The 24604-nt window shown below is 41.7% G+C and overlaps 1 protein-coding gene across 4 annotated transcripts in view; it reads right to left on the minus strand.

Annotated features, from left to right (window-relative positions):
- nalcn (sodium leak channel, non-selective) overlaps nt 1-24604 on the minus strand; it is a 289782-nt gene that overhangs the window by 110783 nt on the left and 154395 nt on the right. For all 4 annotated transcript variants that reach the window (XM_090215168.1, XM_036958510.2, XM_090215169.1 and 1 more), the window contains 3 exons: nt 24139-24330; nt 12827-12964; nt 6478-6552 (listed from right to left, as the gene is read on the minus strand). In XM_090215168.1, the coding sequence (XP_090071294.1) occupies nt 6478-6552; nt 12827-12964; nt 24139-24330 (405 nt within the window). The remainder of the gene's footprint in view (nt 1-6477; nt 6553-12826; nt 12965-24138; nt 24331-24604) is intronic.

Raw genomic sequence — 24604 nt, forward strand, 5'->3', positions numbered from 1 at the left:
CCCAGGCCAACAGCAAAGGACCTTGTGAAAATGTAAAACGAGTCCTATATCGACATAACCTGAAAGGCCGCTTAGCAAGGAAGAAGCCACTGCTCCAAAAACCGCCATAAAAAAGCCAGACTACAGTTTGCAACTGCACATGGGGACAAAGATCATACTTTTTGGAGAAATGTCCTCTGGTCTGATGAAACAAAAATAGAACTGTTTGGCCATAATGACCATCGTTATGTTTGGAGGGAAAAGGGGGAGGCTTGCAAGCCGAAGAACAACATTCCAACCGTGAAGCACGGGGGTGGCATCATCATCTTGTGAGGGTGCTTGCTGCAGGAGGAACTGGTGCACTTCACAAAATAGATGGCATCATGAGGTAGGAAAATTATGTGGAAATATTGAAGCAACACCTTAAGACATCAGTCAGGAAGTTAAAGCTTGGTCACAAATGGGTCTTCCAAATGGACAATGACCCCAAGCATACTTCCAAAGTTGTGGCAAAATGGCTTAAGGACAACAAAGTCAAGGTATTGGAGTGGCCATCACAAAGCCCTGAGCTCAATCCTATTGAAAATTTGTGGGCAGAACTGAAAAAGGACGCCTACAAACCTGACTCTCTTACACCAGCTCTGTCAGGAGGAATGGGCCAAAATTCACCAAGCCTATTGTGGGAAGCTTGTGGAAGGCTATCCAAAACATTTGACCAAAGCAAGCAACGCTACCAAATACCAATTGAGTGTATGTAAACTTCTGACCCACTGGGAATGTGATGAAAGAAATAAAAGCTGAAATAAATCATTCTGTCTACTATTATTCTGACATTTCACATGCTTAAAATAAAGTGGTGATCCTAACTGTTCTAAAACAGGGATTTTTTTACTCTGATTAAATATCAGGAATTGTGAAAAACTGAGATTAAATGTATTTGGCTAAGGTGCATGTAAACTTCCGACTTCAACTGTATATAAAAATTGGCCGATTAATCGGTATCGGCTTTTTTTGGTCCTCCAATAATCGGTATCGCCGTTGAAAAATCATAATCGGTCGACCTCTAGACAGAACTCTAACTACCAATTCGATGCAACAAAATTGTGGAGAAAAAGGGGTCAAATAATCATTTTTTATTTTTTTAAACAGAACAAAATTATAACCGCAACTTGAAAAGTGTTGGTCCCATGTTTAATGAGTTGAACTAAAATATCCCAGAAATGTTCCATACGCATAAAAATCTTTTCTCTCTAAAATGTGTACAAATTTGTTTACAGTCCTGTTAGTGATCATTTCTCCTTTGCCAAGATAATCCACCACATGTGTGGCATATCAAGAAGCTGATTAAAGAGAATGATCATTATATAGGTCCACCTTGAGCTGGGGACAATAAAAGGCCAATCTAAAATATGCAGTTTGGTAAGGGAAGATACACAACATGGACAAAAGTATGTGGACACCTGCTCGTCAAACATCTCATTCCAAAATCATGGGCATTAATATGGAGTTGGTCCTTCCTTTGCTGCTATAACAGCCTCCACTCTTCTGGGAAGGCTTTCAACTAGATGTTGGAACATTGCCGCAGGGACTTGCTTCCCATTCAGCCACAACAGCATTAGTAAGGGTTAGTAAGGTCGGGCACTGATGTTGGGGGATTAGGCACAGTCAGCGTTCCAATTCATCCCAAAGGTGTTGGATGGGGATGAGGTCAAGGCTCTGTGCAGGCCAGTCAAGTTCTTCGACACCGATCTCAACAAACAATTTCTGTATGGACCTTGCTTTATGCATGGTGGCATTGTCATGCTGAAACAGGAAATGTCCTTCCCTAAACTGAAGCACAGAATTGTCTAGAATGTCATTGTATGCTGTTTCCCTTCATTGGAACTAAGGGGCCCGAACCATGAAAAACATGTAAAACAGCCCCAGACCATTATTCCTCCTCAACCAAACGGTACAGTTGGCACTATGCATTTGCATTTCCACTGATGCAGGGTCCAATGGCAGCAAGCGTTACACCACTCCAGCCGACGCTTGATGGTAATTTTAGGCTTGTGTGCTCCTGCTTTAGAACTTGGCAGTCCCGCTCTGTAAGCTTGTGTGGCCTACCACTTCGCAGCTGAGCCGTTGTTGCTCATAGACATTTCCACTTCATAATAACAGCACGTACAGTGGACTGGGGCAGCTCTAGCAGGGTCGACATTTTGACAACCTTGTTAGAAAGGTGGCATCCTATGACGGCACCATGTTAAAAGTCACTGAGCTCTTCAGTAAGGCCATTCTACTGCCAATGTTTGGTCATGGAGTTCGCATGGCTGTGTGCTCGATGTTATACTGTCAGCAACGGGATGAAATAGACTAATCTAATAATCTGAAGGTGTGTCCACATACTTTTGTATATATAGTGTATCGTGACTCGCTTAAATCATTTGCGTATCAGGACTTGCTTGAATCATTTAAGTATCATGACTTAACTCACTATGTTTCTAACTACAGCACATCATAAAGAGATAGCTAAAGACAGGTAGGCATATTTCAAAGATATACATGAGTCCTTACTGAGCAATATATCAAGGCAATATATCAAGGCAATATATCAAGGCAATATATCAAGGCTCTTGGATGGAAATGTCAATGTAATATTGTTCAATCTACCGTTGTTAACATGAACTCTGTACCACATGAACAAAGTATACATTTCCACACTCACACAGCCAACTGTACACACACAGCTTTTATAGATGGAATTGAAATACAATGGCATGTTTGAATGGTTTTGCTGTTAACATTTCTGAGAAACACACACACACTGGGAAACACACACACACACACACACACACACACAGGGAAACGCCTATGACATTATGAACAACGTGAACTGTGAACATCATTCCATCAATGTTTCGACCTCCTGCTTAGATCAAAAGCTGCCTGTGATTGCCTCCACTTTCCGATATCTGCAAAGGCAGTTTGAATCCAAAAACTCTAATACCTATACTGAGTTCAAAGATTTGCATGAATACACATTTTGAATAGATTATTCACCTTCAATTTGTTTTTCCATTATTTCCAATTAATTTGAGCATGGCAATTGTCTACGGGCGCGGCAGACTGTGAAAAGGAAAGGATTAACAATGTCCCAGGGAAGATCATGCATGCATGAGCTTTGTGTGTCAAGGTTCCCCAGGAAAGTATCATTGATATATGGCTTGTCAGTTTTGACTGGCTTTTCAGTAAAAAAAAAAGTTTTCAGTTCTAACAAAAAAAAATATACACTTAAATCATAGTTTGTTCGATTGATTGGCTTGATCGATCGATTGATCATTTGATTGACATTGGTTTAAGGAAATACCCAAAAGTCTATCCGAAACATTTCTGGTTGAGATGTGGTAGCATCACAGTGGAAAATAACACACATTACATCACATTCATCCATTCAAATCTCCACCAAAAACATACACATGATATGAACAGTGAAATATACAATGAGCAACAAAAGTATTAGGACAGTAACAGATGATTTGATATTTTGGCTCTTTACTCCAGCACATTGGATTTGATATAATATGACGATGAAGTTAAAGTGCAGACTGTCAGCTTTAATGTGAGGGTATTTATCCATATCAGGTGAACTGTTTAGAAATTACAGAGCTTTTTGTTAATAGTCTTTCCTTTTTAGGGGACCAAAAGTATTCGGACAAAATTCACTTCTGTGTGTACACGTTTCGAAACAGTTTTACATTAATGTGGATGATACAATGATTACGGATAATCATGAATGAATCGTAAATAATGATGAGTGTGAAAGTTAGATACACAAATACTCGAAAAGTATTCAGACACCTTGACTTTTTCCACATTTTGTTTAAGTTACAGCCTTATTCTAAAATGGATTCAATCATTTATTTTCTCATCAGTCTACACATAATACCCCATAATGAGAGAGCAACAACAGTTTAAAAAAATGTTTTGTGCATTAATTAAAAATTAAAAAACAGCAACATTTACATAAGTATCCAGACCCTTTACTCAGTACTTTGTTGAAGCACCTTGACAGCGATTGCAGTCTCGAGTCTTCTTGGGTTTGACGCTACAAGCTTGGCACAGCTGTATTAGGGGAGTTTCTCCCTTTCTTCTCTGCAGATCCTCTCTCTTTGTAAGGTTGGATTGGGAGCGTCGCTGTACTGCTATTTTCAGGTCTCTCCAGAGATGTTCGATCGGGTTCAAGTCTGGGCTCTGGCTGGGCCACTCAAGGACATTCAGAGTCGTGTCCCGAAGCCACTCCTGCATTGTCTTGGCTGTGTGCTTAGGGTTGTTGTCCTGTTGGAAGATCAACCTTCACCCCAGTCTGTGGTCCTGAGTGCTCGGGAGAATGTCTTGGCTGTGTGCTTAGGGTTGTTGTCCTGTTGGAAGATCAACCTTCACCCCAGTCTGTGGTCCTGAGTGCTCGGGAGAATGTTTTCATCAAGGATCTCTCTGTACTTTGCTCTGTTCATCTTTCCCTTGATCCTCCCAGTCCCTTCCGCTGAAACACTTCCCCACAGCATGATGCTGCCTCCACCATGCATCACCGTAGGGATGGTGCCAGGTTTCCTCAAGACGTGACACTTGGCATTCAGGCCAACCAGATAATCTTGTTTCTCATGGTCTGAGAGTACTTTAGGTGGCTCCAAAAGGCACCAAGCGTGCCTTTTACTTTATGGCCACTCTACCAGAAAGGCCTGATTGGTGGAGTGCTGAAAAGATGGTTGTCCTGGAAGGTTCTCCCATCCCCACAGATGAACTCTGGTGCACTGTCAGAGTGACCATTGGGTTCTTGGTCACCTCCCTGACCAAGGCCCTTCTCCCCCAATTGCTCAGTTTGTCTAGGTGGTCAGCTCTAAGAAGAGTCATTGTGGTTTTAAACTTCTTCCATTTAAGAATGAGGGAGCCCACTGTTTTCTTGGGGACCTTCAATGCTGTAAAAAAAAATTGGTGCCTTGACACAATCCTGTCTCGGTGAACTACGGACAATTCCTTCGACCTCATGGCTTGGTTTTTGTTCTGACATGCTCTGTCAACTGTGAGACCTTATATAGACAGGTGTGTTTCCAATCAATTAAATTTACCACAGGTGGACTCCAATCAAGTTGTAGAAACATCTCAAGGATTATCAATGGAAATAGGATGCACCGGAGCTCAATTTTGAGTCTCCTAGCAAAGGGTATGAATACTTAAGTAAATAAGGTATTTCAGTTTTTTGCTTTTAATACATTACAACCTGTTTTCGCTTTGTCATTATGGAGTATTGTGTGTAGATTGATAAAGGAAACAATTTATTTAATCCCTTTTAGAATAAGGCTGTAACGTAACAATATGTGGAAAAGGGGAAGGGGTCTGAATACTTTCCAAATGCACTGTATACACAAAAGTATGAGAACACACCTTAAAATGTGTGGATTCGGCTATTTAAGTCACATCCGTTGCTGACAGGTGTATAAAATCGAGCACACAGCTATGCAATCTCAATAGATAAACATTGGCAGTAGAAAGGTCTTTACTGAAGAGCTCAGTCACTTTCAATGTAGCACCATCAAATCTGCCCTGCAAGAGCTGCCCCGGTCAACAGTATGTGCTGTTATTGTGAAGTGGAATCGTCTAGGAGCAAGAACGGGTCAGCCACGAAGTGGTAGGCCACACAAGCTTACAGAACGTAACTGCCGAGTGCATAGCACTGCTTTTTCACACTAATTGCACAATGAGTCATGATGGAACACAACAGCCACACAAAGATGGACAAATGAGAGATCAGTTAGAGATCAGTTAGATCAGTTAGTGAGAAATGAGAGATCAGTTAGTAAGTCGGCCCACATATTGTGACAATATCTGAGGCTATTCCATCTCACTGTGGAACCCTGACATGATGGTAATTATTATCATGCAACAACAATCAAAGTAATGAAACAATGACCATGTGATGTGACATATTGATATTTTAGCTAGAAGGGAACTCCTCTCAAATCTGAGAATGTCAATTATGTAGTGGTAAAAAGAAAAGTGTGCACACACTGAAAGGTGTATACACATCATTGGCATATGTTCACGCTCGACTAGTGGTGATGTCATGTGATACTAAACACAGGAGGCCATTCCAAAGTTCATAAAGTCAAAGGCGATCCATATGTAGGGAATGTTGAGAGTGGGAGGACTGTAGACCAGCTTTAGTTTCCGGATGGATACTAAGGATTCAAGGATCAAGGCTTGAGCACCATTGATTCACAATATTGGGAATGTGCAGGTGTCAATACTAAATGAATTGGAAATACTCTGTATGGATTCTGTATGGCAACTGTATAGATTCAGCTAGACTCTAGAATCCAGTATCACTTCTTCTTAGGCATGAAAATGTTTGATACACATTGGGGTGAACTATTTTTGTAATACCAGATTCAATTAGATATAATGACACGGGGAAAAGTCTGAACAACATGTCAATAACCTAAAAGGAAACCCAGAACTTACTTGTTTGAGTTTCTTCAAGTCTTCATCCAACTCTAGATTATCAAGGATGACAGCCACGAAAAGACTGAGCAGAATCTGCAACACAACCACAAGGGATTTATGAGTATACTTATTTTCAAATGATCTTAAATGTTCCTAGATGCTGAAAATTAACCACCAAACTACTGCTATTTTTTTTAGGAGGATAGTGTCATGGCATCGCCAGATGCTTTTTCTGAAAATGAAAATGAAATAAGCTCCTTATTCGTATTAGTGCTGTGTTCTGCCCTCAAAACATCCTCTGTGTCTGGCTGTGTCTGAGTCACCCCCGAAGCGGTCCGTGGTTTGTTATCTCATATCTTCCACTATCACAGGCCCAATGTTCAAATGTCAACGCTCAAGTCCTTCAACTCTGATTAGCAGTCAAAAGCAGAGTGTCACAATCAACCACATCTGGGTTCAAACAATATTTTGTTTTGGTTTAGCATACTTTAGTTGCACTTGATTAAGCTTACCTAGCTAAATGAAACCAATGGAACAGTCCCAAAAATGTAAATCCTATGAACCCAGGTCTGCAATCAACACAGCTGCTGATTGGAGTCATACTGCGTGGTTGTGGATCATTTTGTCCACCCGTATGACGCATCTCAGTGTCCTTTTATTGAAATGCACTGTAGGTGTTTCATGGTTTGATGAAGTCAAAACTGCAGCCATAATTGACAATTGGAGTTAACATTTTCTGATCTGAAAACAGATTGACTGACTGATTATATAAATGCCATTGGGAGAGGCAATTTGTTTGGACATGGTTACGTAATTTCAACTCAAATTAAATTGTATTTGTCACATACCGAATACAAGAGGGGTAGACGTTACAGTGAAATGCTTCCTTACAAGCCCTTAACCAATAAGGCAGTTTTAATTTTAATCATATCTCAATATCTCATATTGTATTTTATGTCAATCATCCACAGACAAGGACTCATTAAATTGTTGCTCATACTACTACTACAGAAAGAGTTATACTGCTCACAAGAATGTTGCTTTGTGGCTCATTTGGTAGAACATGGTTGACCATGGGTGATGGTTTTTGATTCCATACAAAAATCTATGCACGCATGACTAAGTTGGTTTGGATAAAAGCGTCTCCTAAATTGCCTATATTATATATTACTTTTGTCTATGAGGGTAAAATGTATCAACATTGCACACATAAGCCAAACTAACATTCCACTCTTCAAACACATATCAATCTTCATGACTGTTATCATTTTGAAATGTAAAGAGACATTTTTATGTGTTTTGTTTTGTGTTGCATTTGACATTGTATCATGTATTGTATTATGCATGTGATACTTGGTTGGGATACTGCACAAACTGTGGGTCGCTCTGGATGGCAGCGTTTGCCGAACAGCTAAATTGTTATGTCAATATAGTGCTATACATGTGTATTTATGTATATTATTTGTTGTGTTGTTTACTGTTTGGACATCAGGAAGAGTAGCCACTACCAAATACTAAATGTCTAGTTGGAAATTGAATGCAGGGGCAAGCTTTATGGATGCTATTTTGGATATGACAAATCCTATCAATGATACTCCTCGAGCTCAATATTTTTGTTACAATGTGCAGAATCATCATCCAAGTCCTTGAAGGATGTCCTGTTTATAGGATGATCTCACAATGCCGGGGAATGAGATCTCTAACACCTTATTCCAGATCTGAGATTCAAACACTTGAAAAATCTTATTAAATATGTTATTTGTGCCCGTTTGAGCTTGCCTAGCTAAATGAACCAATAGAAAAGTCTGAAAACTGCAAGCCCAGCCGATCTGGCACTCCAAACAACGATAAATTCAATGCAATCAAACTCACAGCGCAAGCAAATGTACAGTGCCTTGCGAAAGTATTCGGCCCCCTTGAACTTTGCGACCTTTTGCCACATTTCAGGCTTCAAACATAAAGATATAAAACTGTATTTTTTTTTGTGAAGAATCAACAACAAGTGGGACACAATCATGAAGTGGAACGACATTTATTGGATATTTCAAACTTTTTTAACAAATCAAATACTGAAAAATTGGGCGTGCAAAATTATTCAGCCCTCATAAGTTAATACTTTGTAGCGCCACCTTTTGCTGCGATTACAGCTGTAAGTCGCTTGGGGTATGTCTCTATCAGTTTTGCACATCGAGAGACTGAAATGTTTTCCCATTCCTCCTTGCAAAACAGCTCGAGCTCAGTGAGGTTGGATGGAGAGCATTTGTGAACAGCAGTTTTCAGTTCTTTCCACAGATTCTCGATTGGATTCAGGTCTGGACTTTGACTTGGCCATTCTAACACCTGGATATGTTTATTATTGAACCATTCCATTGTAGATTTTGCTTTATGTTTTGGATCATTGTCTTGTTGGAAGACAAATCTCCGTCCCAGTCTCAGGTCTTTTGCAGACTCCATCAGGTTTTCTTCCAGAATGGTCCTGTATTTGGCTCCATCCATCTTCCCATCAATTTTAACCATCTTCCCTGTCCCTGCTGAAGAAAAGCAGGCCCAAATCATGATGCTGCCACCACCATGTTTGACAGTGGGGATGGTGTGTTCAGCTGTGTTGCTTTTACGCCAAACATAACGTTTTGCATTGTTGCCAAAAAGTTCAATTTTGGTTTCATCTGACCAGAGCACCTTCTTCCACATGTTTGGTGTGTCTCTCAGGTGGCTTGTGGCAAACTTTAAACAACACTTTTTATGGATATCTTTAAGAAATGGCTTTCTTCTTGCCACTCTTCCATAAAGGCCAGATTTGTGCAATATACGACTGATTGTTGTCCTATGGACAGAGTCTCCCACCTCAGCTGTAGATCTCTTCAGTTCATCCAGAGTGATCATGGGCCTTTTGGCTGCATCTCTGATCAGTCTTCTCCTTGTATGAGCTGAAAGTTTAGAGGGACGGCCAGGTCTTGGTAGATTTGCAGTGGTCTGATACTCCTTCCATTTCAATATTATCGCTTGCACAGTGCTCCTTGGGATGTTTAAAGCTTGGGAAATCTTTTTGTATCCAAATACGGCTTTAAACTTCTTCACAACAGTATCTCGGACCTGCCTGGTGTGTTCCTTGTTCTTCATGATGCTCTCTGCGCTTTTAACGGACCTCTGAGACTATCACAGTGCAGGTGCATTTATACGGAGACTTGATTACACACAGGTGGATTGTATTTATCATCATTAGTCATTTAGGTCAACATTGGATCATTCAGAGATCCTCACTGAACTTCTGGAGAGAGTTTGCTGCACTGAAAGTAAAGGGGCCGAATACTTTCGCAAGCCACTGTATTTGAAAGGACTGTTCAAGGATTTGAACCCATGTCTTTTTTATTCTTCGGAGAAGAATATCACAATGCATATTTAAAATAGAGGGGGATGTTGATTGAAAAAAAATCTGTATTATTGGTACCAGTGTGAGTGGTGCTATTTGAAGTTTTGTTTTGTAAATGGTTTAAAATGTCCTGTTTTTGGTTGAATGAACCACTGAACACAAGATGTCCCCTCACAGGATTTGATTTTTTTTATTGGAACTTGAACTTGATCAAGGTGTTACGTTCCCCAGTTTCTGTGTTGTAGTTTGTGTATTTGAGTGTGTTTCAGAGATGGCTTCCTGAAATCCCCCAGCAGCTGATTGGTCGACTCCACGATTAATTGGAGACCTGACCCCACCCCCTCGTCAGGACGCAGCTGTCTCCAATTTCCAATGCCTTCTGAAGCTATGAAAGCCAGTGTTCTGTTGTTCAGGGGAGAGATTGATTGTGATATAGATCATTGCTGAGAGAGGCGGCTGATGGGTATAGCATGTTGGTCGTTGGTATGTACTATGTTAGTTGTTGTTGGTAGCAGCTTTGGTATGTTCTGTGTTTGTTGCTTTGTCAGAGCTTCTTTAATGGCCTGAGTTAAGTTTTTTTTCTCAGTTTTGTTGTGATGTGGATTGTTTAATATTCTGTTTCATTTGTTCCCAGGGGGGAAGGGGAAGGCACCTAGGGAGTGCTTAGGCAAGAGGCCCGCGGGCATACACATACCCGTAGTATATTCACTGTCTAGGCACACTAGGTAAGACCTGGGCGGACCACCCCCTGTATTTTGGTTAGGGCACCAGGTGGTGCTAAATTAGGTAAGTAGTGGGTAAGCAGGTAAGGTAGGAAAGGGGGCTTTGATATTTACTCTTTTCTTTGGTTCCGTCCAGCCCCTGTTCCCCATATTACCGTGTGAAGGAATAAATTCCTAGTAAACGGTAAATTCTCTGCCTTTTGTCATCCTTACCATCACCTACAGTCCATACCTTTCACTTCACAGAGAGTTGGGTTGTAGCAGGGTGTTGCGTTCCCTCTTCATCGAGGTGTGCGTAACACAAGGTGACTCCATTTCTCCCTTACCACTTATGACAGCCTGAATGGACTGCATCACAAGGAAATCAGCATAGAGATTCTAATTCCTAATTCTATGGAAACCATCAGTATGTTCTATATTTGCAACATTATAGAGACAGATTTGAGATTCTCCTCAAACAACCAAACCTTCTGAGAAGACATGTTTTGATACCCCTTAAAGTATTTTGGATATCTAAAATGTCATGACTTTGGCTACAACTCAGACTCTCAGTCGGATAAGGATGAGCCATACTAACTCTTGACTTAGACTGCAAACATGGCTATGTGTCTGAGTCCAAAGACCAATCTGAAGAGTCCAGAGAGGTGGGCCTTACCCTCTTCATTGAGCCCACACACTCCCAGCCATCCCCTTCTGGTCCATCTGGCCAATGCTGTGCAGTGACCAGGAATGATACCCTGACCAAGGTAAAACGCAGTGACCACGCTCCTGGAGGTCATTGAGGCCATGGTGGGCGAGCAAAATGAGAACCACCAGAACTCCAGCCTCAAGATCACCAGAGGAAATGGCTGTGCCCATGTGGTGGTGCCAACATGGGTCACCTGGTTCAGGAGCATGGATTCAGCAACAGCAGGGACTCAAGCAGAGAGCTCACCCTTCAAGAGGGAGATCAGAGGACACCTCTGAGCCCAAGCGTCTCAAAAAAGAGTCACAATCATTCACTTCTGGTTGCCCAGGAGGCTTTCAGTCAGAGGGCGTGTCCTCCAAGAGGAAGAGAGAATCAGAGGACAGTTTCCTTGTCCCTATCATGCCAACATGGGTCCCCTGTAAGTGAATGAGGAAGCTTGATCCTAGTAGTTGCAAATTCTGGATGAAACTGAAGAGGTATTCCATATTTGTCTCTGTTTTTAATCTAGTATTTCATGTTTGGTTTGTGCTTACATTTTTTTTCTTATGTAGGATACAGTGTCCTTGGTTGACTTTAAACGTATTAAACGTATTGTTATTGTATTTTTACCAGCTCAGATGAGGACAGTGTGACAAGGGTCGCCCGGAAGAGGACACAGGAATCAGTTCTTTGCCCAGGAGGTTCTCAGTCTCAGGGAACCAATCAGAAAAGTCAGAGGGTTTGATGAGGATTGGGACTCAACTGACATCAACCAATCTCCCAGAACTTTACATGTAGTCATGGTGGGCGAGCACCATTTCATTGCATGTGGTTCCTAACTGTATTAACATTATTTGTCATTATCATATTGACTGAATAAAAATGTAGCACACATGCAATCTGTCCTTGTGTCTCATAGCCTTGGGCCATGATTGGATTTGGAAATGTAGCTCAATAAAAATGCATCTGATTCAAACACTAAGCTAATATTGTTTAAAATGAAAATATATATACACACTTCAAAATAAATGTGAATACTTTTTTTTTATGTAAATGGCTGAATCCACAAGTGTGGATTGTCTACTCCTTTGTCAATGTTTATTTACATATTCAAACAACGTCTCTCGACATACTATATTACACCATGAGATTGTGAAGAAATCTTTCAATCCACTGTAGCAAAGGCATGATAGAATATTCCACTACGAGGTTAAGGTTGTGTAGAGACGAGGCCTTATCAATACATTGAATAAGGTCAGACTTATCCACTGTGATGCTGTGGAGAGACTCATTAAAAGAAAGCAAGCCAGCAGAATGGTATTCTGCTCTTGTGCTTCCATCTTTCCTTCCTCCACAAATACTGTGAAACATTACAATAGCCTTCGTCAGGTAACAACCCTTAGAGACCAGGGTCTCATTTACAATGGTGCCCTGAGGACAATACAAATTAAAAATGGTCAATAGGTTGTGGGTGTAATTCCCACAGGGATCAGATGCACAATTCGATCGATTCATTCTATGGTATGCACTGACTGTAGGTTACTGAATGAAAGTGTCTGCCTAATGGAATATATTAGGATCTACACACTGTGCAGACAGAGCCCTTACCAGAGTAGCAAACAGATGGTAGAGGATGAAGTAGATAGCCACTACAGGAGCCCACATTTGACCAACAGCCACAAGAGTTTGGTCCATCACATCCACCCAACCCTCCTGGGTTAAGATCTGGAACATAGACATGAATGCCTGCGGGAGGGAGGAATATTCCATTACAGTCCATCACCCTACAGTATAATACAATGGATAACAATAGGAGAAAAAGAGACTGACAGAGCGAGAGATTGCCTCCGGACATCGAGGCCTGAAAAAGAGGCGGAGATGAGAAAGATCATTGACATTTTTAACATGTTTCTGCAACAGGGACAGACAAATACATGGACATGTCACACACACTTTTGCTATAGAATGAGCCAAGACGGATGAAGAGTAGCTGGAGCATGAATCACAAAGCTCTGTGTGTGTGTGTGTTAGGGATGCGCCCGACTGCATGTGATGAAGTTAAAATGTGAGTCCCGCACCCTCAAATATAGAAAATGTGCTGTACAGTCAGCGATGGAAGAGCAATTTCTTGACAGGCCTTTAGATAATCCTATGTTTCTGGTTATAATTTCTGACATTTTGGTAGGCAATTTGTTAGATAACTTATACATGCAGCTTCTCTTCTGTCATTACTTGTTGCCCTAGAATGAATGCTTCAACAAAATGAATGCTTCGGTAAAGTTTGTTTTCTCTTTCATATATGCTTCTCTCGCAAAGAAAATACATTTCGGGAAAATGCATAGGCTAACTCCAAAATGTTTTGGGGGATTTTCCGTGCAAAATGTCCAGATGACAGTTTTATGACGCTGATAAAGAAAGCACCTTTACAGACGGTCCCTAACCACGCATTCATTCTCAAGATGCTGCTTAATTCTGCAGGAGTTAATATTATATATTAGGGTATGTGAGAGGTTATAGACCTACAGTCAGTGTCCAGATTTCAGTTCCATTTAACTCATCTGAACAGTAAGCCTACAGCTCCCTTGACGTACAATTTTGAAGTCCCCGTCTTGTGACTGTCAAATTTTTATAGAGCCTCACAAACATCACTCATAACATAGCTGATGCTAAACTATATATACAAAAATATGTGGATATCACTTCAACTTAGTGAATTCGGCTATTTCAGCCACACCCGTTGCTGACAGAAATATAAAATCGAGCACACAGTCATGCAATCGCCGTAGACAAACATTGGCAGAAGAATGGCCTTACTAAAGACCTCAGTGACTTTCAACATGGCACTGTCATAGGATGCCACTTTTCCATCAAGCCAGTTTGTCAATGCCCTGCTAGAGCTTCCCCGGTAAACTGTAAGTGCTGTTATTGTGAAGTGGAAACGTCTAGGAGAAACAACGGCTCAGCCGTGAAGCGGTAGGCCACATAAGCACACAGAACATGACCGCCGAGCAAAAGAAGCGTGAAAAAAACTGTCCTTTGTTGCAATACTCACTACCGAGTTTCAAAATGCCTCCGGAAGAAACGTCAGCACAACAACTGTTTGTCAGGAGCTTCATGAAATGGCTTTCCATTGCCGAGCAGACGCACACAAGCCTAAGATCACCATGCGCAATTGTGCCAAGAGTTGGCTAGAGTGGTGTAAAGCTCGCCACATCATTGGACTCTGTAGCAGTGGAAACACGTTCTCTGGCATGATGAATCACCCTTCACCATCTGGCAATCCGACGGACAAATCTGAGTTTGTCGGATGCCAAGAGAACACTACCTGGCCCAACGCATAGTGCCAACTTTAAAGTTTTGTGGAGGAGGAAAAATGTTCTGGGGATGTTTTTCATGGTTCGGGCTAAGCCCCTTAGTTCCAGTGAAGGGAAATGTTAACGCTACAGCATACAATGACATGCTAGAGGATTCTGTGCATCCAACCTTGTGGCAACAGTTTGGGGAAGGCCCTTTCCTGTTTCAGCATGTTCCAACATCTAGTGGAAGTAGTCATTTTGGATTTAGATGTTCGACAAGCAGCTTTCCACATACCTTCGGTCATGTAGCATATCATCCATTTCACCAAATCTTTCCCAAACATTAGACTACTGTTCTGCCTCCCCTTCTCCTTATTTTCAACTCTCCATTTAGCAGTTTTTCTCTTATTCAATTACACTCCGGCACTGTCCATTTTGACTGAGTGGATACACGTTAACTTTATCTGCCAAAGTTCCAAAAAGCATTTGGCAATTGCTGTGTATTTGGCATGCTACAATTAGGCCCTAAAGCTTATGCTTACACTACACACCAAAGCCAGGTAAAAGCCTCAATGTAGACTATAGATATGAACTGCATAACAATTTAATGCATTTTTTTCTTTATTCAACCCGCCCGCTAGCCACCCACCCGCCCTTCATCCACACAATATTTCATGTCCCTAAACCTGCCCGCATTACAGATATAACCGCGGGGAATGTGGGTTATGAATTATTGTGTGCATCACTAGTGTGTGTGTGTGTGTGTGTGTGTACTTGTGTGCACGTGTGTGTGGATGTGTCCGTGAATGCATGCATGCATTTTTGTGTGTCTGATACATTCCCAGTCTGTTTGTAGGTCAGATGAAGGTCAACTGATCCCCTGTGCCTTCAGGGCCTATTGTAAGGCTCAATCCTAATACCCCCTTAGCCCTCCCCCTCGTTTTCGAGTCTCCTTCTGTGGGGCAGTGGCCCTCAAACGGAGCAATTAGTTGTAGGGAGAGATAAATAACCCTTGCAAATGGGAAATCACTACATCACTCGCGAACAGCAGAATCCACCAGGATAGCCTACCACAATTCATAGACAGATGTGTACCAAACTCAATAAAAGTGGCGGTAATAAAGCCTCTCTTGAAAAAGCCAAACCTTGACCGAGAAAATATAAAAAACTATCGGCCTATATCGAATCTCCCATTCCTCTCAAGAATTTTAGAAAAAGCTGTTGTGCAGCAACTCAGTGCCTTTCTGACGACAAACAATGTAAACCAAATGCTACAGTCTGGTTTTAGACCCCATCATAGCACTGAGACGCACTTGTGAAGGGGCTCTGCATCTGTCCTTGTGCTCCTAGACCTTAGTGTTGCATTTGATACCATCGATCACCACATTCTTTTGGAGAGATTGGAAACCCGAAATTGGTCTACACGGACAAGTTCTGGCCTGGTTTAGATCTTTTCTGTCAGAAAGATATGTTTGTCTCTTTTCACTTTATATTTTACCTCTTGGGGATGTCATTCGAAAACATAATGTTAACTTTCACTGCAATGCGAATGACACAAACCTGTACATTTCGATGAAACATGGTGAAGCCCCAAAATTGCCCTCCCTGGAAGCCTGTGTTTTAGACATAAGGAAGTGGATGGCTGCAATTGTTCTACTTTTAGACTCGGACAAAACAGAGATGCTTGTTCTAGGTCCCAAGAAACAAAGAGATCTTCTGTTGAATCTGACAATTACTCTTGATGGTTGTACAATCGTCTCAAATAAAACTGAAGGACCTCGGCGTTACTCTGGAACCTGATCTCTCTTTTGACGAACATGTCAAGACTGTTTCAAGGACAGCATTTTTCAATCTACGTAACATTGCAAAAATCAGAAATGTTCTGTCCGAAAATGTATCCATGCTTTTGTAACTTCTTGGTCAGACTACTGCAATGCTCTACTTTCCGGCTACCCGGATAAAGCACTAAATAAACTTCAGTTAGTGCTAAATACGGCTGCTGGAATATTGACTAGAACCAAAAAATGTGATCATATTACTCCAGTGCTAGCCTCTTTACACTGGCTTCCTGTTAAGGCAAGGTGTAATGGCTCTCCTCTTCGTCAGATGATGAGGAATAGGAATCATCGGACCAACATGCAGCGTGGTAAGTGTTCATAGTAAATTTAATTCAATGAACTGAACACTGAATGACAAAAAACAACAAAGAGAGTGAACGACACGAAACAGGTGGAGGTGAAAAACACAAAACAACTACCCACAAACACAGGTGGGAACAGGCTACCTAAGTATGGTTCTCAATCAGAGACAACGATTGACAGCTGCCTCTGTTTGGGAACCATACCAGGCCAAACACATAGAAATAGAACACACAGAACAAAACATAGAATGAAAAACATAGAATGCCCACCTTAACTCACGCCCTGACCAAACCAAAATAGAGACATAAAAAAGGAACTAAGGTCAGGACGTGACACAAGGGCTGATTTCAAAGTCTTACTGCTAACCTACAAAGCATTACATGGGCTTGCTCCTACCTATCTTTCTGATTTGGTACCTACACGTACGCTACGGTCACAAGATGCAGGCCTCCTAATTGTCCCTACAATTTCAAAGCAAACAGCTGGAGGCAGGGCTTTCTCCTATAGAGCTCCATTTTTATGGAATGGTCTGCCTACCCATGTGAGAGACGCAAACTCGGTCTCAACCTTTAAGTCTTTATTGAAGATATGATGAGTGTAGTCTGGCCCAGGAGTGTGAAGGTGAACAGAAAGGCACTGGAGCAACGAACCGCCCTTGCTGTCTCTGCCTGGCTGGCTCCCCTCTCTCCACTGGGATTCTCTGCCTCTAACCCTATTACAGGGGCTGAGTCACTGGCTTACTGGTGCTCTTCCATGCCGTCCCTAGGAGGGGTGCGTCACTTGAGTGGGTTGAGTCACTGACGTGGTCTTCCTGTCTGGGTTGGTGGGTTGTGCTGATCGGCTATGAAAAGCCAACTGACATTTACTCCTGAGGTGCTGACCTGTTGCACCCTCGACAACTAATGTGATTATTATCATTTGAACATGCTGGTCATTTATGAACATTTGAACATCTTGGCCATGTTCTGTTATAATTTCCACCCGGCACAGCCAGAAGAAGACTGGCCACCCCTCATAGCCTGGTTCCTCTATAGGTCTCTTCCTAGGTTTTGGCCTTTCTATGGAGTTTTTCCTAGCCACCGTGCTTCTACACCTGCATTGCTTGCTGTTTGGGGTTTTAGGCTAGGTTTCTGTACAGCACTTTGAGATATCAGCTAATGTAAGAAGAGCTATATAAATAAATTTGATTTGATAGATGACCTGACCAGACAGATGCAGGGCCTGAAGAACAGCTTGCAGATCTCCCAGGGTCAGCTCAATGAGTTTAAACATGATCACGGAAAGACGACAGCATTCTGTAAGTCATTGAGAGAGTACATCAGTTCTGTATGTGAATGGATGATAACAATGACAGAGAAATGTGATTATTTCGAGGGACAATCGAGGCAGAACAACATCGTTGCAGACGGAAATGCAGAATCTCCACATCGGACCTGGACAGTCTGAGGACAAAGTGAGGGAAATGATCTCGAAAAAATTGAAGATGGATTGTGGGAGGTGTACTGTTAGATTTCAGATCAGTCTGTGAAATGATTGACCATAACCTGTTGTTGAGAAAATGTACAGTTGAAGTCGGAAGTTTACATACACCTTAGCCAAATACATTTAAAATCCTGACAGAGCTGGTGAAACTGAGTCAGGTTGTAGGACTCCTTGCTCGCACATGCTTTTTCAGTTCTGCCCAAAAATGTTCTATTGGATTGAGGTCAGGGCCTTGAGATGGCCACTCCAATACCTTGACTTTGTTCTCCTAAAGCCATTTTGCCACGACTTTGGAAGTATGCTTGGGGTCATTGTCCATTTGGAAGACCCATTTGCGACCAAGCTTTAACTTCCTGACTGACGTCTGGAGATGTTGCTTCAATATACCCACATATTTTTCCTACCTCATGATGCCATCTATTTTGTGAAGTGATGCTGCCACCCCATGCTTCAAGGTTGGGATGGTGTTCTCCGGCTTGCAAGCCTCCCCCTTTTCCCTCCAAACATAACGATGGTCATTATGGCCAAACAGTTATATTTTTGTTTCATCATTCATAATTTCTCCAAAAAGTACAATCTTTGTCCCCATGTGCAGTTGCAAACCATAGTCTAGCTTTTCATGGTTGTTTTGGAGCAGTGGCTTCTTCTTTGCTGAGCGGCATTTCAGTTTTGTCAATATAGGACTCGTTTTACTGTGGATATAGATACTTTTGTACCTGTTTCCTCCAGCATCTTCACAAGGTCCTTTGCTGTTGCTCTGGGATTGATTTGCACTTTCGCACAAAAGTACATTCATCTCTAAAAGACAGAACGCGTTTCCTTCCTTAGCGGTATGACAGCTGTGTGGTCCCATGGTGTTTATACTTGCGTATTATTGTTTGTACAGATGAACGTGGTACCTTCAGGCATTTGGAAATTGCTCCCAAGGATAAACCAGACTTGTGGAGGTCGTCAATTTATTTTTCTGAGGTCTTGGCTGATTTCATTTGAAATCAGTTAATAGTTAGTTAATCCACAATACTAACCTAAATGACAGTGAAAGGAAGCCTGTACATAATATAAATATTCCAAAACATGCATCATGTTTACATAAGGCACACAACAACAACAGAAAAATTCCTGAATAAAAAGTGTTATGTTTGGGGCATATCCAACACAACACATCAATTAGTACCAGTCTTCATATTTTCAAGCATTGTGGTGGCTGCATGATGTTATGGGTATACTTGTCATCGGCAAAAACTTTTTAGGATATAAAGTAACGGAATACAGTTAAGCACAAGCAAAAATCGTGGAGGAAAACCTGGTTCAGTCTGCTTTCCAACAGACAGTGGAAGACACATTCAGCTTTCAGCAGGACAATAACCTAAAACACAAGGCCAATTATACACTGGAGCTGCTTACCAAGACAACACTGAATGTTTCTGAGCGGCCTAGTTACAGTTTTGACTTAAATTGTCTTGGAAATATTTGGCAAGAATTGAAAATGACTGTCTAGCAATGATCAACAGCCAACCAAGAATGAGCAAATATTGTACAATCCAGGTGTGCAAAGCTCTTACAGACTTACCAAGAAAGACTCAAAGCTGTAATTGCTTCCAAAGGTTAATATAACGTATTGACTCAGGGGTGTGAATACTTACGTAAATGAGGTATTACTGTAATTAAAATTTCAATAAATGTGCAAACATTTTTTTTTTTTAAATCACATTGTCAGGATGTATTGTGTGTAGATGGGTTAATTTCTATCATATTTAATTGATTTTGAATTCAGGCCGTAAAACAACAAAACATGGAATTTGTCCAGGGTTATTAATACTTTCTGATGGCATTGTAGGTATTGTACACTATACGCAATACAATAGTTAGCTATGTTACTTCAGCTGCATTTCATGACACATTCAGTATCTTCCGTCTTTAATGTGAACGTTAGCCTACTACAATAAAGAAATCTGTATTATTCAATTATTGCACCCACACTGCTCGCGTGCGCCAACGAGCGTCTGCGTTGCCAAGGGCTAAAATAGAAGTCAGTTCTATTTGTGACGCGCTGCAAGTCTTGCTTCTCTCATCTCCTCATTGGTTTATAGAAGCAGGTACCCAAAATAAATGTATGTACGATGGCGCACGATGGCACACACGTGCAGCCGGTTTGGGTTCCGTGTTAAAATTAGATAAACTGCTATACAGGTTGTTAAATTGCTTGACATTGTGGTAATCGCAAGTGATAGACTCATCTCTGGTAAATCTCAGGAAATTAGAATCTAGATCAACACAATCATTATATTTATCGTTCGCTTCATTAATATCTAATGGGTTCAAGACCGTGTTATCAGGGTTGACATCCTGTCCAACTAAGAGAGATACACAGTGGGAATCATCCAGAAAATGGAACAGAGAAATAGAAGTGCATGTCTCACATGTCCAATACAACCATACATTTGTGTTAGTTTTATCAATAGGACTGAACTTCCTTTGGAATGCACATTGACACAGTCCGCATAACACAACTGAAGACTTCAGAGGGCACTGACAATTCGAGCAATGTTTGTTTTTGGCCATGAGGTTATGTGAAACGCACTAACAAAGTAGAAAAAAATCATGTGTGTGTGTGTGTGTAAAATCGTAGAACAAGCTGATCATACTTTTCATTCTTTAATTAGTTGTGGCAGCAGTTCCTTTATTTTGAGGCGTACCTTCATTGATTAAGATTTTTGTTCCCTTCAGGCACTTGGCTATTATGAGAATCTTCTCCTTGTCTTTGAACCTGAGCAGTTTCACCACTATAGATCTGGGCCGTCCTTCGGGGAAGAAAGTGCCATTTCTATGTGCCCTCTCCATCTCGATGAGTTTGGGGTCTGGTTTGAGTTGATTTGCCAGGAGTTTCTGGCAAATGTTACTGGGGCGGCAGGGTAGCCTAATGGTTAGAGCATCGGACTAGAAACCGGAAGGTTGCAAGTTCAAATCCCCGAGCTGACAAGGCACAAATATGTTGTTCTGCCCCTGAACAGGCAGTTAACCCACTGTTCCTAGGCAGTCATTGAAGATAAACATTTGTTCTTAAATCACTTTCCTAGTTAAATAAAGGTCAAATACAAAATAAAAAAATTGCGTCTTGATTGGTTTCCGAGCTAGTTTCCCTTGGAAGTGTTGTTGGGAAATTGTGAAATCCTCAGACATGGTTTTTGAATGTGGTCTTAAAGTTATTTTCCTGCAAATCTATTAAATCTTCATAGAACTCTTTGCAGTGTTTTTCTGTATAGTATTAGCCATGCAACAATCTTTTTGTGAGCTAAAATGAGTTCACAAACACAATCCGCGACCCGAAAACAAGCATCGCCAGCGAAATGGCAAACACACAAAAGCAACACACACTTGATCACACATGCACCAGTACAATAAACAGAGAGAAAGAGGATAACTTGCTCACTGTATGAATCCTGGCTGCACAAGTTACAGAGGGTCAAAGTCATACCCCCAAGATATGCTAACCTCCCCCGTTACTGGTAATGGTGAGAGTTTAGCTTGGGGGTATGATCTCCTCTGTAACTTTGTCATTCATCATGATTCAGGATTATCTGCAATCACGTTAGCATCCAGATGAAATGTTAAGAAACATATTATATTCTTATTTATAATAAAATTGACTCCAAAATGACATGGTCCAGCAAATCTTTTTCAGGGGCAGGATACATTTTTATTATGATTTTTTTATGTGCTTTATTAAAATTCCCTGCGATGATAAAGATTGCTTCCAGATGAGAGGAGTCTTGCTGCCTCATGATTTTGTACAGTTCGCTGAGTGCCAACTTGGTGTTTGCTTGTGGCGGTATATACATCAATGTGATAATGACACGTGAATTACCTTGGCATATAGTGGGGTCGGCATTTTAACATCAGAAATTCCAGGTCGTAGGGGCGCAGCAGTCTAAGGCACTGCATCGCAGTGTTTGAGGAATCACTACAGACCCGGGTTCGATCCCAGGCTGTGTCACAGCCGGCCATGAACGGGAGACCCATGAGGTGGCGCACAGTTGGCCCAGGGACATACAGGTTAGGGGAGGGTTTGGCCAAAACTGACATCTGTCGCCAGCAGGACGGTGTTTCCTCCGTCACATTGGTGCGGCTGGTTTCCAGGTTAAGTGAGCAGTGTGTCAAGGAGCAATGCGGCTTGGTTGGTTTGTGTTTCGGAGGACGCATGGCTCTCGACCTTCGCCTCTCCTGAGTCCGTAGAAGAGTTGCAGCGGTGGGACAAGACCGTAACTACCAATTGGATCACAAAATTCGAGAAATAGGGGTAAAAGTTAAAACAAACAGAGAAAAAAAGAAACTCCATGTCGAGTGAACAGGAGCTTGAGATGTTTTCAACTCTGGTAGACCAGTAATGAGGAAACATATCCCTTCACTCTTATCTGAAACCGCCGTTCGATCCATACGGAAAATGGAAACGCTGTCTGGTTGAATAGCAGTCGAGTGTATCGTTCGTAAGTCATGTCTCTGTAAAAACGATGGCACAGCATTCCCTGATGTCCCTCTGTGATTGAAGCCTTGCACTGATGGTATTTTTTTCAGCGATTGGACATTAGCCATCAAGATATTAGGAAGAGGAGCATTTTCATCCTAGCTTGGAGACCCCCTGTCCTTCCTCTTTTTCATTGCAGGTGGTAATCTCGGTCAGCAGCAACAGGTAAGTAATATTTCAGATCAGGGAGGTTGAGAAATAAGTGCGTACCTTCCGATTCATGACCCAGAAGTGGTTTTTGGTCGTTGAAATGTATTGCACAAACATTCTGAGCAAAGCATGATTTGTGATGAAGTTATAATTACTTATAATTACATTTGCTTCCCTCCTAGTATATTTGTCTGTCATTTTTGCTGAAGCAACTCTACAAACTTGGATCGCAGAGCTTCATTGGAGTTTTGGTTACCACTTGAAAGAAAGTTTGCATCTCGATTCACTTTGTTTGGAGGACCAACTAGAGGGTTGAAAAGGCACTACGTCTCGCTCAAACTTGAATTGGGATACCACTATGACATGATGGGGCTCGCGGGATCGCACAAAACTGAGGGGGAGGGCTAAGGGGGTTATTGGAGATAGAGAATAAGACGGATCCCTCTCCTGTTTTCTCCCCTCTGCTCCCCTCTCTTCTCCTCTCCTAAATCTACACCCCAAGTCACTGCCAGATAATGATAAACCCAGCAACAGATCTATCCGCAGGGGACATCATTAAATCTGAGGTGTGTGCGCCGTGTATGCATTATGTGCCCCTGTGTGACTGTACCCATATGTGCCTGTGTGTGTATGTGAGTGTGTCCATGCACTTGTGGTTGGTGTGAATCCATGTGTGAATCCATATGAGAGTTTGTTCGTTTGTGTGTGTGTATGTATGTGTGTGTGTGTCCCGAAAAAGGGAAGACGAAGAGCGGCATCTGTTTACGAGAACCTCTCCAAGTCCAACTGTGCTAGAATCAGTGGAAGCGGGGGAAAAAGGGGCGGGGAGGGGGGGTGGATGAAAGGATGTGACTAATGAGAAAGAAAGAAGCTGATGAGCACTTAGAAATCAAAGGAGGTGGCGGTGGGCCCCACATCTGTCGACAAATTAAATACCACCACACTAGCATGATTTTCCTGACTTTTTCCAGATTTCCACCTGTGCGTCACGTGTTCAAGAAGAAAAGAATGGGTAGTGTTCAGTGGGGAGAAAAGTGGGAGTTAATAGTGGAACCCATTTTTATGCTACAGGTTCAGTTGCTCAGAAAATGACAAATCAGGAATGTGGCCTGTAATATTAAACTCATCCCAAACATTCATTACCATAAGTGAATGAGTGTGTGAGTGAGTGAATTAGGTCTTACCCTAGTGAATGAGCTACAATAGGCCAACATCATTCACTGAAGGATTAACATTAAAATGGGATCATAGATGCTTAGAACAGGTCTTATAATGCATTATGACTGCATCATAACACATTATACCAGTTGTGCTTCCAATAACTCTTACTCTGGGAAAGGTGGTAAATCGGTCCAGTTCCTCCACGAAGCAGAACATCTGTAGACTGATGGCTGACATGACTATGAGCAGGCTCGCTGTGAACACCACCAAGCTGCCCAGCTTCTTACCGGGACCAAATATCTTGTACACAAAGTCCTCTAGTGCCGGGGAGATCTTTATCAGACGCACCACTCGCAGTACCTGTGGAGAGAGAAGGGAAGTCTTTATGAGTGAGTGAGTGAGTGAGTGAGTGAGTGAGTGAGTGTGAGAGTGAGAGTGAGAGAGAGAGAGAGAGAGAGAGAGAGAGAGAGAGAGAGAGAGAGAGAGAGAGAGAGGAGAGATCATTTTGAGGCGAGTGTTCCCCTTTACAATGAATAAATAAGCATTTGGAGAACTTGGAAATAAAGTGCTATACATATCCAATTCTTTATGCAATCCATTTGTCTTTGTTTTATTTGATATATGAGCCAGATTG

Source organism: Oncorhynchus mykiss, chromosome 22, assembly GCF_057628025.1.
Source record: "Oncorhynchus mykiss isolate SJ-2025 chromosome 22, ASM5762802v1, whole genome shotgun sequence".
Lineage (NCBI taxonomy): Eukaryota > Metazoa > Chordata > Actinopteri > Salmoniformes > Salmonidae > Oncorhynchus > Oncorhynchus mykiss.